Source organism: Colobus angolensis, unplaced genomic scaffold (assembly GCF_000951035.1).
Source record: "Colobus angolensis palliatus isolate OR3802 unplaced genomic scaffold, Cang.pa_1.0 Scaffold53, whole genome shotgun sequence".
Classification (NCBI taxonomy): domain Eukaryota; kingdom Metazoa; phylum Chordata; class Mammalia; order Primates; family Cercopithecidae; genus Colobus; species Colobus angolensis.
Genome location: NW_012118821.1, coordinates 3,662,652 through 3,676,518, shown reverse-complemented (window position 1 = coordinate 3,676,518; position 13,867 = coordinate 3,662,652). Strand labels below are relative to the sequence as shown.

At 39.9% G+C, this 13,867-nt stretch overlaps 1 protein-coding gene across 2 annotated transcripts in view; it reads left to right on the top strand.

Annotated features, from left to right (window-relative positions):
* The first annotated feature begins 662 nt into the window (after positions 1 to 662).
* The window catches only part of GRHL1 (grainyhead-like 1 (Drosophila)), a 51,609-nt gene continuing 38,404 nt past the window's right edge, over positions 663 to 13,867 (top strand). Inside the window, exons 1-8 of one of the 2 annotated variants that reach the window (XM_011960919.1) lie at positions 663 to 815; positions 2,968 to 3,154; positions 7,227 to 7,297; positions 9,486 to 9,876; positions 10,912 to 10,988; positions 12,353 to 12,509; positions 12,702 to 12,813; positions 13,761 to 13,855. In XM_011960919.1, the coding sequence (XP_011816309.1) occupies positions 3,089 to 3,154; positions 7,227 to 7,297; positions 9,486 to 9,876; positions 10,912 to 10,988; positions 12,353 to 12,509; positions 12,702 to 12,813; positions 13,761 to 13,855 (969 nt within the window). In that variant the 5' untranslated portion in view covers positions 663 to 815; positions 2,968 to 3,088. Of the gene's footprint in view, positions 816 to 2,967; positions 3,155 to 7,226; positions 7,406 to 9,485; positions 9,877 to 10,911; positions 10,989 to 12,352; positions 12,510 to 12,701; positions 12,814 to 13,760; positions 13,856 to 13,867 lie in introns of those variants that run through there. The other variant, XM_011960920.1, reaches the window with a different exon arrangement.

Below are 13,867 nucleotides of genomic sequence, written 5' to 3'. Positions count from 1 at the left end.
CAGGAGCCCGGTGGGGAGCTCGCCGTGTCGGGACAGGTGGACTTCTCCAGGTAATCTGTGGTCTCAGGCTCGTCACTCGGCGACCTGCTGGAACTTCCAAAACAGAAATGTAGGGGAAGGTTGAAGTGCCCCGATGTCCGGGCGTTTACTTTTCACTGGCTGGCGGTATGAGTGGGAAAACGGCTGTAGGAGTTATTTTGCCACTTGCATCATTGATGGTAATTACAGATTACCGTGTTTTTAGTGCTCGAGAGAATCAGGAGGATGAAACTTTGAAATCCGGGTGTTAAACGAGAAAGTACTGTACAAGCTAATATGCCTTTTAGAGTTTATGATTTAAAAGCATATTTCGACAAATGTAAGGTGGTAATGTAATAATAAAGCATGGGGGATTAACTGGGCGAGGGATATTTCTGTATTTGCAGCTTTTCTGAAAATATAAAATTGTTCTAAAATTCTTAAAAACTTACTAAAGGACAAAAAAAGGGAAATCGCACCAAGTCAGTCAGTATATTTCAGATCAGTTAAGTTTAAGGCAGATAGGTTTCCCTGCCAGTTTCTTAGTTATTTGTGAAGGATCGGTTTTTGTCAGTGTGTTCTTTTTCTGGATGAGATAGATATTTTGTATGCAGTATCTTAAATGGATTACTCTTGTGTTGTAGAATATGCAGTTAAATTATTGCCTGAAACATATTTGAGAAGTCTGAGAGATCGCTGACGCAGGGTTTAAGGCTCACCTGAAAGTGATGATGAGCCTTCAGCGACTGAAGCCTCCTCCTTCCTGACTGTCATGAGGAAGTAGACAAAGGCAACTGGTTTTGTGTTTATTTCTTGACGTATAGTTTAGATAAGGCAAAATTTCCAAAGCTAACATTTTGGCCTTAGGCAGGCTTTGGAAATATGAAACAGCTTCAGGGTGATTCCAAACATAAAGCCATTTTTCTATTTTCTATTGCTTGTACAAATTTGGGATGTGGGTGGGAGAAGAAGGAAGTTGAAAACTAGCATTAAGGGAATTGAACAGCCAAGTGCTGTCATAGTCTTCTGGAGGTAGCTATTATGCTATTAATTATAGCTTAGCAATACACCAGTAAATCAGTCCATGGCACCACCCGTTCAGTAGCTGTTGTACTCTGGTACTGATGGCTCAGGGAATGCCACTTTGTATATTTCTTTATTTTCTTAAAAGTTGAGATTTGTGTAAGCAATCTCCATTTTTAGACAAATGATCTGCTGGCTTTGAACAGCCTTTTATGTTTGTTTTGTGTTAAAATAGTATACCACCTCAAGACTTCCTTACCAAATGTAAGATTTATGCCATGAGTGAGTAAAAACATTGGCTTTCAAATAACACTTCATTTTGATTGAGGATACATTGTTGGATTTTTTTCCCCCTTTTTTGAAGATGTTCACCTTTTTCTAAATCTATCTGTTTTTAAAGGCCCTGGGTGATTCCCAAACCCTAACCTTTGTTGATTACTTGAAAAGATAATCAGTCTTTCTACATTCACTTTTAAAATAGGTAGGTTACCTTTAGGCCATTTACATATTTCATTTATGTGTTGCAATGAGAGCCAGTCCTTCAATTTGCTTGTTAGAATAGTAATAATTCAGAGGAGTTCCAAACATTTAAAATTTATTTTTCTCCTTGAAAATAAACTGCTTTGTTTTACTAGAGTCAGTGTTCCATTTTTTCTCTTTATTGACTTATTAAATAGTACCAACTGAACAGTTGTTGAGACTGTTTACATTTCAGGTTTTTGGAATTAGTAATGTTTGCTTTAATCTTTTAAATTAAATCTTCTGTAAGGTTTCACTAAGATCGCCATTGATTTTTTTGGATTTTTCCCACCAAACTACAGTGTTAAAATGAAACAGTTCTTGTGCAGTGTGGAAAACTAGTAAAGACTTTTTAAAAGGCAGATTTTCCCACCTATTTTTTTTTTTAAATCTTTTTGTTCAGTGGCTTCGTTTATTGTTGGAGATTCTTAAGTGTTTATCTCTAAGATAAACAGTTAACTCCCATGCCAGAAAATTATGCCTCTTTATTGATTTACAGTCCCCTTTGGCCACATTCCATGCTCAATCTGCTGCTAATCAGTAGAATATTCTGGCTTTCTCATATACCCCCAAGGATTGCGTGAAGTATCCCTTTTCCTTTCTGCTGCTTCTCCCCTCCCCACTGTGCTCAGGTAGGAATTTTTTTTTTTTTTTTTTTTTTTTTTTTGAGACGGAGTCTCGCTCTGCCGCCCAGGCTGGAGTGCTGTGGCCGAATCTCAGCTCACTGCAAACTCCTCCGCCTCCCGGGTTCACGCCATTCTCCTGCCTCAGCCTCCCGAGTAGCTGGGACTACAGGCGACTGCCACCTCGCCCGGCTAATTTTTTGTATATTTTAGTAGAGACGGGGTTTCACCGTGTTAGCCAGGATGGTCTCAATCTCCTGACCTCGTGATCCGCCCGTCTCGGCCTCCCAAAGTGCTGGGATTACAGGCTCAGGTAGGAATTTTTAAGGCCTGGCAGCCACAGTAGAGAGGGAATAACGTAGCAGTGTGATGAACGGCACATGCTCTTCTCAAGAGGGGACAGTCCTGATTGTTGTTGGAAGAGAACAGATATTCTCTTTTCCTTACTGTGTCCTCCTGTTTGTTTATGGAAAGTATTTGAATAGTGTGGCATTTTCTCAGGGATGGTTTTGTTTTGCTTTTTTGCCAAATTGTGTATCCTGAGTTCCATGTGTAAGTGAACTGCCAGTTCTCTGGCTGCCTAGACACTTTATGTCTTACTGTGGGACCCATTGGTCTGCACTTAATGTGGTTTGTCTTCTGGTCTTGTCTTAATTTGACTTCCTAGGGTCATTGATGAAACAATAAGCTGTTTTATAGGAATGTCAAGGAATTGGTAGCTTATGATGCCTTGCAGTAGAAAAGTATGTGTTTTTTTGTTTTTGTTTTTTTAATTTCTCTGAAGCAAACGGCCAGTGTTGGTTCTTCAGAATGAAGCACTTTATCCACAGCGGCGGTCCTACACTAGTGAGGATGAGGCCTGGAAATCCTTCCTGGAAAACCCTCTCACTGCAGCGACCAAAGCGATGATGAGCATCAATGGAGACGAAGACAGCGCTGCTGCGCTGGGCCTGCTCTATGACTACTACAAGGTGGGTTTGCCTGCCTTTAAAACCCTTAACAGCAGTCTCCAATGCACTTGATTCAGCAGCATATAAAACAGTCATTTGCTGGTAGAATGCCATGCAAGTTGCTTCTGTAGTGACTATAAATAGTTTAATGAGTACTTTGACTTACTGTGGTTCAAAGCTAAAAATCTGTGATTGTAGAATCAAAGGGTTGTTTTTAAAACATGCAAAGCAGTCAGCTGCTGTGGCTGTATCCAGAAGGTGAAACCACCATAAAAGAGGATGCTAGATGTGTCTTCTTGGGTTTGAGCATCTCACTGAAGGTGGTTCTTAGTGCCATGGAAAGTGGGCAGGGCTCATTTACCTTTCACCTTTATTCCTGTGTAGTCAGGATGATTTCCCTTCCTGAAATGATACTACAGAACCTTTGAAACCATATTCTCTAGTCTAGGACTGTCTAGTTCCAAGATCAGGATATGTTTTGTTGCTTGTTTCTTTTTTTTTTTTTTTGAGACGGAGTCTCACTCTGTCACCCAGGCTGGAGTGCTGTGGCCGGATCTCAGCTCACTGCAAGCTCCGCCTCCTGGGTTCACGCCATTCTCCTGCCTCAGCCTCCCGAGTAGCTGGGACTACAGGCGCCCCCACGTCGCCGGGCTAGTTTTTTGTAGTTTTTAGTAGAGACGGGGTTTCACCGTGTTAGCCAGGATGGTCTCGATCTCCTGACCTCGTGATCCGCCCGTCTCGGCCTCCCAAAGTGCTGGGATTACAGGCTTGAGCCACCGCGCCCGGCCTTGTTGCTTGTTTCTAGAGATTTGGAGTAGTCTTATAATCTATACTCTGCATGGAATTTTACATGGTTTTCATTATCTGGAAATGACACTGCTGATCTGTGTCATCATCATCATTGTCCTGATAACACTAGCTGTCACTGTTATGCTAGACATGTTACCAGCCTGTGTGCGACTTCTCACTCAGAGGTCATAGCTAGGATGTGTGCATCTGGGGCCCTAGTCTGATTCATGGCCGAGGCCACTGTCTTTCTAATGCAGGGTACATACCGCTTTTCTTCTGGGTTCACCTCTCCATTCTTCCTTCTGACCAGGAACACACATTTGGGGGTGGCTACGTCTTTAGGGTGCTACTTAAAACAGCAGACTACGTTCAAGCACAGCTTTGCCATGGGGCCTTTGTCTCATTGTCACTCTGTGTGACTAACTTGTGCAATCATTGTGTTGTCATCAGTACCTGTATGAAAACAGGATCTGTTTGGGATTACCAGAAGCTTCTGAATGACAAGCATCTTCTCATGAATGTAGTGTATATTTTTTACAGTTTATTTTTGCTATATTTTTGTTTTAAAAACTTTCAAACCTACATAAAACTTAAGAGGATAATTAATTCCCAAATACCTTTACTCAGAATCGCCAGCTGCTGGCCATTGGCTACATTCTGGCACTGTATTCTTTCCTTAATATAAGAAATACAGAGGTGAAAAAAGCCTAGGAGATAGTTTTATTATTAAAATTAGGGTGATTAGCCTGAGCAACATGACGAGACCCTGTCTCTACCCAAAAATAAATAAATAAATACATACATACATACAGAAATTCGCTAGTTAATACACGCATGCCTGTAGTCTCAGCTACTTAGGAGGCTGAGGTGGGAGGATCACTTAAGCCTGGGAGCTGGAGGCTACAGTGAGCTGAGATCATGCCATATCCCTACACTCCAGCCTGGGTGACAGAGACAGACCCTATCTCCAAAAAAAAAAAAAAAAATTGGGTGATTATTTCCAAGTGTGAGGCCATGTGTCTAACTAAGTTGGGGCTAGGGATTGAGGTAAGGTCTTTTTTCTTTGAATATGAACAGAAACTTGTGTAATCACTAATGATGCTAGAAGAAACCCTTACCAGGGAAACATAGCCATGAAGAGCTCCTTTGAAGTGGAAATTATTATATATCTGTTCTTATAGCTTGTTTTATTGACTTACTATAAATTAAGTTCCTAAAACATTTATTATGAAGTTGCACATTTTTAAGTGAAACTTTTGAGAATGGGAGAAACTTGTTGGTACAAGTTTCGTGCCAGAAAGACCAGTGTAATAACACTAGGTATACTACCCCTGTGTCTCATAAGCAAATAAATCCTCACGTCTGTCTGTGAAGGGTGACAATTTCAGTGGTATTTATTTGTCAGACTTCTTGTGATAGGTGTAAATTTATTTTCTCTTCTTCTTCTTCTTTTTAATTTTTCATTTAGTAGTAGTATTATTTTTAGCAGCAGAGTCTCACTCTTACCCAGGCTGGAGTGTAGTGGTGCAGTCGTAGCTCGGTGCAACCTCAACCTCCTGGGGTTGAATGATTCTCCTGCCTCAGCTTCTTCAGTAACTAGGACTACAGGTCATGCCTGGCTAATTTTAAAATTTTTTGTAGAGACGGAGTCTCACTATGTTGCCCAGGCTGGTCTAAAATTCCTGGCCTCAGGTAATCTTCCTGCCTTAGCCTCCCAAAGTATTAGGATTACAGACGTGAGCCACTGTGCCTGGCCTATTTTCTTTTTTAAATAAACTGAATTGTTTGTTTCAGGTCTTTGGTTGTAAGCATCTGTCATTATTACATAATAATTTTGATAAAGCTTGAAAAGCATATTGTTAATAGAGAAGCAGTGGTTTTTTTGTTTGTTTTTTGTTTTTTTGTTTTTTAATTTTTATTTTATTATTTTTTTATATAGAGTCTCGCTCTATCGCCCAGGCTGGAGTACAGTGGCACAATCTCAACTCACCGCAACCTCCGCCTCCTGGGTTCAAGCGATTCTCTTGCCTCAGCCCCCTGCCTACAGGAGGCTGTAGCTGGGACTATAGGCGTGCGCCACCACGCCCGGCTAATTTTTTGTATTTTTAGTAGAGATGGGGTTTCACCGTGTTGGCCAGGATGGTGTTGATCTCTTGACCTCGTCATCTACCCGCCTCGGCCTCCCAAAGTGCTAGGATTACATGAGTGAGCCACCGCACCCAGCCAGCAGTGTTTTGTCTTTAATGGTGAAAACAAGGATGCAGGAATAGAATTTTCACGCTGAAAGCCATTTTTAAGCACCTTAGCCATTTTGGAGCGTGCAATGGTGTAAAATCTCAGTTGAGTTATTTCTACAGGACACTCACTAACGTTTGCCTACTTTTCACTTCCCTTGCAAAGAAAAGAACCAAAAAAGGAATAGAACACTGAGTTAGACTTGTCCTTTGGGTGATGGACGTATGAATCCCAGCATATCTAAAGACAGTGATCATATGAAGCCCTCATTTGGATCTTAGAAGAAACGAATGGTTAACATGGCTGTTCCTTCTGCTTTTGCGTTTGATCTGAATGGAGAGTAGTAGGAAAGAGCCCTGAGAAAGTTGGAAGAGCTCTGTTGTGTTTTCAGTAGCTTCTTCTCTAATGTTGTGTAGATAAACCAGTAAAACCAGGGCAGAGGTATTTCTTTTTTTCTTTTTTTTTTTTTTTGAGTCAGGAAGGGTCTTGCTCTGTCGCCCAGGCCGGAGTGCAGTGGCGCAATCTCTGCTCTCTGTAACCTCTGCCCCCGGGCTGAAGCGATCTCCTCACCACAGTCTCTCTTGTGTAGCTGAGACTACAGGCACATGCCACCACGCCTGGCTGATTTTTAAATTTTTTTTTGTAGAAATGAGTTTCACTATATTACCCAGGCTGGTCTCAAACTCCTGGGCTCAAACAGTCCTCCCACCTTGGCCTCCCGAAGTGGCTGGGATTACAGACATGAGCCACCAGCTTCGGCCAGTGGAAGTATTTCTTTGAAGAGATGAGACCCAAACTCCATGACAGAATAAATGTATCATGCCCTGAGTTTATTTGGCAACTCAATAACAGTTACTTTTTACAAATCAACCAGATGGGTGACTAGATTTTAAGCTCACTGAGGACAGATACTGTCTTTTTCTTTGTGTGTCCCCATAGCCTGGTGTTTGTTAGGCAATCAGTAGATAAATGAATGATTAAATTTACTGAAAAATAAAAGGCTGTATCTTTGGGTAAACTGCACTTCACTGGATAAGAGCTAAATTCTTTTCATGTGTGCTAATATCAGGTTCCAAGAGAGAGAAGGTCATCAACAGCAAAGCCAGAGGTGGAGCACCCCGAACCAGATCACAGCAAAAGGTAACATTCACTGCATAACACCGTAAAGAGTGCAGGGGGAAATGCCGCGTTTCTGTAACAGCAAAATGGGAGTTTGTTTGAATGAACAATCACTAGTGGAAGAGATAGGTAAGCTGGACGCTTATTATCTAAATTCAGATTTCATCAGTGATTTGCCTCTGTTGCTCTGAAAAGTTCCTTTTCTCTTTGGGCACAGTAGTTGCCTTTTCTAGAATGAAAGCACTAACTTTCTCCTCCTCCAAAGGGATAGTTTTAGTAATAACTTAAGTATTTGCTTATTTGTTTTTGAAGTTTTCTTTAGAAGATGTGGCAGTGGTCCATTAAAAAAATTAAGTACCAATTGACTCTTAACAGCTGCCTAAGTAAAACTGAATAAAGCAAGTTAAATTGTATTCAAATTCCTGTTGAAATTATTTGTGAAATATTTTAGATTAAAACGTTTAGAAAATTTAATTAATGCTTGTCTTTATAGCCATGAAAAACTTTAAAAAGACACCTTTTAAATTGCCCTGTGTTTTATTATCAATCAAGGAATAAAACATATTTAAAGGAAGAAAGAACATCACCCAGTATCCCATTATCCTGATGATTGCTTTATTCATTGTTTTGGTGTGCAAGCAAATTTTATGTGGTTGTGGTTTTGTTCACAGATAGGATTTGGTGGTATACTTTCTTCTACTTAGTTTGTTTCGTAAACATTTTCTCTGTGTTTTAATCTTCATAATTATCCTTTGGAAGAGGACTCGTGGCTTTTTTACTTTTCATTATGGGCATTTTCAAACATAATAAAAATAGAGAAATAGTATAAGCCCACATGTATCCATGACCAGCTTCAACAGTTATCAACACAATTCCTCGTTTGATGTATTCTTCCATCTTCTTCAACTTTGAGATTAATTCATGTTTTTATTTTATTTATTTTTGCTGGAACGTTCTGAAGCAAACTCTAAATATCCTTATAATTGCCGCTATACCTAGTTTTCACTATTTTGAAACCTTAAGGAACAACTTTCTAGATTTTTTTCTGTTTTAGGATAAATTCCTGGGACTGAATTTATGGTTCAGGGTTCAAACAGTTTTATTGATCTTGAAATGTACAGAATTCCCAATTTGCCTGTTTCTTAAAGCTTCAGGCTATATGATTTCTGGGGGCTTTGAAAACTCATTCATTTTACCCACTGGAAGTCATCTTGTATTGCTCAAATTATTTATCAAACCAAAATTTAATTTTATAAAAAGCAGATGTGTCTACTGATATAATGTAACAATAGGTTTTCTTGGGTGAAAGAGAAAGCCAGGCCGGGTGCGGTGGCTCACGCCTGTAATCCCAGCACTTTGGGAGGCTGAGGCAGGTAGATCACCTTAGGTCAGGAGTTCGAGACCAGCCTGGCCAACATGGTGAAACCTAGTCTCTACTAAAAATACAAAAATGAGCCAAATGTGGTGGCACATGCCTGTAATCCCAGCTACTTGCGAGGCTGAGGCAGGAGAATCGCTTGAACCCGGGAGGTGGAGGTTGTAGTGAGCCAAAAATCATGCCATTGCACACCAGCCTGGGCCACAAGGGCAAGACTCTGTCTCAAAAAAAAGAAAAAAAAGAAGGAGAAAGCCAAATACCATAGGTGGTTGGAAAAGTGGTGACCAAGTAATAATGGCTCATACTTCTTGAAGACTGTGTGTCAGGCATTATTATACACATTTTAGTGTATCATCTCATCTCAACCTGATGAGAATGCATGCCATTATTGTCCCCATTTTACAGGTGAGGATTCAGTTACTAAAAGATGAAGTAGCATGCTCAGGTGACACAGAACTTGAACCCAGGCAGTTTGACCCTGGCGTCTATGCTGTAACCCCAGTTGATCAGATCACATAGCTTCAGGTTTCTAGTAAAACATAGTAATTTTTTTTTTTAGGATTATGGAAAGTAAAGCTTGTTAGAGGAGAGCTCTGAGTACTTAGTATTTCAAATGAAATTTTACTTAATATGTTTCGATTTTATTTGAACGATAACCAGAAAGCCTTTTCCCCTTTACCTAGTAATGGGTAGTTTTGATGTTTTCTGTTTATTCCCTGTCAAGTGTATTGCTATTGCACAGGACCCAACAGCCCAGTGCCATTAGGAAAATAAAAATTGTCAAAGAACTACATCAACATCGAGTTTGAAAGCAGTTTTCTTTTCTTAAAGAAACAGCATACCAATCGTGACAGAGCAGCCCCTCATTTCTGCTGGAGAAAACAGAGTGCAAGTACTGAAAAATGTGCCGTTTAACATTGTCCTTCCCCATGGCAACCAGCTCGGCATTGATAAGAGAGGCCATCTGACAGCTCCAGATACGACAGTCACTGTCTCCATAGCAACGATGCCTACCCACTCCATCAAGACAGAAACCCAGCCGCATGGCTTTGCTGTGGGAATCCCCCCAGTAGTGTATCATCCTGAGCCCACTGAGCGGGTGGTGGTTTTCGATCGGAATCTCAGTACTGACCAGTTCAGCTCTGGTGCTCAAGGCCCAAATGCTCAAAGGCGGACTCCAGACTCGACCTTCTCAGAGACCTTCAAGGAAGGCGTTCAGGAGGTACAGGAAACAAACATCTTCCTAAGACGCCTGTGTGTTTGTATAAGTATTGGGTTCCACCTTTTCCTTGTTATGTAAGCGTGAAACTCGGCCTGAAATGAATGGATTAGGAATAAAAGATTTTTTTTTTTTTTTTTAAGAGAAAAGGCCCATGGGTATAATTTGGAAGCTAAACCTATAAAACCAGAAGTTGTTATCAAGGGTGCATGGCTAATCTTACCAGCAGTGAGTTAACAATTATGAGTTCAGCTAAGTGATTTGCTGGAGAAAGAGAAAGAGAACCCCATACATAATCTTCTGTTGACCACAGGTAGATTCTCATAGTCTGTTTTTAGCACTTCTCCCGGCGCCAAACAAGCTCCCTGGAACTGGTCTTTATATAAAATGAGTTATTATGTCTTTGCTTGATGTTTCTTGGTTGGCAATATAGTCAGGGAGAGCACAAATGCATTGTGTGAAGTTTACAAATTAATTCCAAATAGTTCTGGGGGTTCTATGGTGATGAATACCTCACTCAGCTAAAAGTTAGGGACTGAAGGTGTTAGAAACCATACTTAATGACTCGGTGAGGTAAAGAGCATCCATCTCTGCATGTGGAGTTAGGGGCAGAATGTTAGCCTTTCCCGAGAAAATGCACCACATCTCTTCAGCTGTGGTGTGAACTTGATGCTGTGTCTTAACTTGATATAATGATAGGGTGACTCTTTAAAGTCATGACATTTTGGTTGCAGATCCTAGTGTTTGAACAGAGCTGGGATGTGTGTGAAAGACAGAAAAGGGGGTCGTGTGTCAGAAGCATTTAGTGGGGATACCTACACAGCTTGTTGTCATTTACTTGAGTAGCATATAAAAGTGGATATTTTCTCTGTCTTAATTTTTTTAATATTTGTAGTTTCAACATTTTTATTCAAAAATAAATATGGAAAGGATAGTGGGTTGCTGTAAGCCACATACTTTTATGCAGTACCAGAGCTTGGTCTTTAGTAACCATGATAACCAGTTAAATAGTTGTGGCTTATCACATTGATATTTCAGGTTTTCTTCCCCTCGGATCTCAGTCTGCGGATGCCTGGCATGAATTCAGAGGACTATGTTTTTGACAGTGTTTCTGGGTAATAGATGTCTTTTAATTTGATTTTTAATTTGCAGCTTTTATAACTTACTCCTTTCACATTAACTTGATAAATCAAAGGTGGCTTTAGCAGGCTTTCCCCTTATCTTACTACTTTTACTGTGGTACAGTCTTGGGTAGAGGACATCTGCTTCAGTGCTTTTAATTTTGAACTCTTTAAACTATGTTTCAAGTTTCCTTAATTCTTGGTGTTGGTGCTTTTTCTTTCTTTTGGTTTCTTTATGTGATGGTAGTAGAATGGAATCTAATAGGAGAGATGACGGGATTAAATTAGGTCTCTGACGTCCTTTCTGTTGCCAAAAATATATAATTAGGTGAGAATTTAGGAGGAATATCAAGTGATAAAAAAGTGATAAAAGCTTTTTTTTTTTTTATCAGCCTCACTAACGATAAAATAAATGAAGTCAACTTTTTTCTGAGCTGACAACTTTCTTTTGACCTCACAAAATCGTATCTCACTCTGGCAATATGAATATTTTTCATGTTAATTGGGAACTCATATTTTGTTTTAGGTGTTTTTTACATGTGTTATATTTTATGGTTTTAAAAGTGTCTAAGATTTTATGGGAACTAAGACTTCCCTTATAGATCTGCCTGAAGATGCAGGAGTCCCAAACGGAAATGCCTTTAGGGTTTGGGATAGGGGTCAGCTAACTTTTTCTATAAAGAGTCAGAGAGTAAATATTTCAGGCTTTGTGGGCCATACAACCTCTATATGTTTTTGCAACTACCCTGGTCTGCTGCTGTGCAAAAGTAGCCATAGGTAATATGTAAACAAATGATGTGGCTATGTGCTAATAAAACTTTAGTTACAAAAATAGGTGTAATCTGCTGAGCCGTGGCCTGGGAAGGAAAAATAACTTTAGGGGCACATATGAGTGGTAGTGTTAGGTAATAGGTAATGTCGAGAATTGGGGAGTGCCTGCTATTAAAGACATTTAAATTACAAGTAGAAACAACAAAAAAGTGCTATATAGGCCAAAAGGAATTTAGTCAGAGGAACACCAGCCACCTGTCTGAAACCTCTGCTGGAGAAATACCAGATTGGCAGCATGTCTTGTGAGAAGTTCCTTCCAAAGTCCTTTCCACCTATTAGTATCTTTAATATCTTGAGCCCTCAAACTCAGGATGTCCGATTGCTAACATCCATCACATCATAGAATTTTTAATCGGCAATAATTTGTACTTCCACATCTGAGAGACTTGAGAATTTTCAGCTGCTGAGTACTTTTGTTTCAGATTTTCTTTATCATGAAAAAGATAGCAAACGCTATTTATAATATGATGTATAGCAAACTTCCACGAGAGTAGATTTAGAGACCTGTGACTTTTTTTGTCCTTTAGGAACAACTTTGAATATACCCTAGAAGCTTCAAAATCACTTCGACAGAAGCCGGGAGATAGTACCATGACATACCTGAACAAAGGCCAGTTCTATCCTATCACCTTAAAGGAGGTGAGCAGCAATGAAGGAATCCATCATCCCATCAGCAAAGTTCGAGTAAGTTCTGATCTTAGTCCTGTTCTCTAGGAAAGCTAGTCAGAGTCTAACATTTCTAGGTCTGAAGCAGCTCTGAATGACTGCCTGAAATTGCAGCTTTAAGCCTTCACTGTAAAATATAATATTAAATACATTTTCAAAAACATACTCACCCTTCAATGTCTTTATGTTGTAATGCATTCTCTTTCACAGAGTGTGATCATGGTGGTTTTTGCTGAAGACAAAAGCAGAGAAGATCAGTTAAGGCATTGGAAGTACTGGCACTCCCGGCAGCACACTGCTAAACAAAGATGCATTGACATAGGTAAGCAGCTCAAGAGCCCGCTCTTATTCCCAGAGGTACAGCCATCCAGTTTCTAAATCCAGTTATTTTTGGCAGTGATCAGCTTCCTGCCGAAAGCATTTGAATTTTTATGCCAGCTACTGATCTGTTCCAAACGCTGTCCTCGGCCTCCTGGAACCAGTGCGCTCACCATTCCTCCCATGCAGTAATGGGACATGTGCCCACGTGGTGGCTTTCCACAGGACACTAGGGCCAGAAGCCATGTAGCTGGCTAACCTGAGAATGTCCCCACTTTTCAGTCTGCAATTGCTTTAAGGGGTAATATCTTCTTTAATAGATTCTGATTATTATTTGGACATGATGGAGATAGAGAAAAAAAACAAGTAAAAGAAAATAAGTAAAAAAAGATACTGCTGCTGTGCAGTTGCCTAACAGTCTTCCCTAGTCATGTGCTAAACTGTGTAACTAACCTATCTGTGAGCTGTAGTGGCAAACCTGTGCAAATTCGTATTTACTGAAGTAGCGTTACACAGACCTCTATCCTTGCCATGTATGTTATTTTCATGTAAAACCATTGTCTGTATCACAGATGGCTGTTAATATTAGTGTTACTTTTTTCCTTTACCTTTTGTAATGCTCTTGTTGCCTTTTCAGGAGAATGAGAACTCAGTTCTAATCTTGGTTCTACAGAGCAGTTTTGTGACCTTGGGACTGTTATTTAAACTTTTTAGACCTAAATTTCCTAATTGTGACATAATGAGATTGAATTAAATATGTCTAAGCTTGCCTCTATTACAAAAACTCTGTGATTCTTTTTCTTCATATTTTGAACTTCTTCTAACCAAACAAAATGTTAAGTTGTCCAGAGGTGATAATGTTAAAAAATAGATCTTATTTTGAACTGCTGGGATCCCATGTTAAAACTAAAACTCATGAGTTTTCATTTTCTCTTCCCCTGCTTCCTATAGCTGACTATAAAGAAAGCTTCAACACTATCAGTAACATCGAGGAGATTGCGTATAATGCCATTTCCTTCACGTGGGACATCAACGATGAAGCAAAGGTGGGTGGTGAG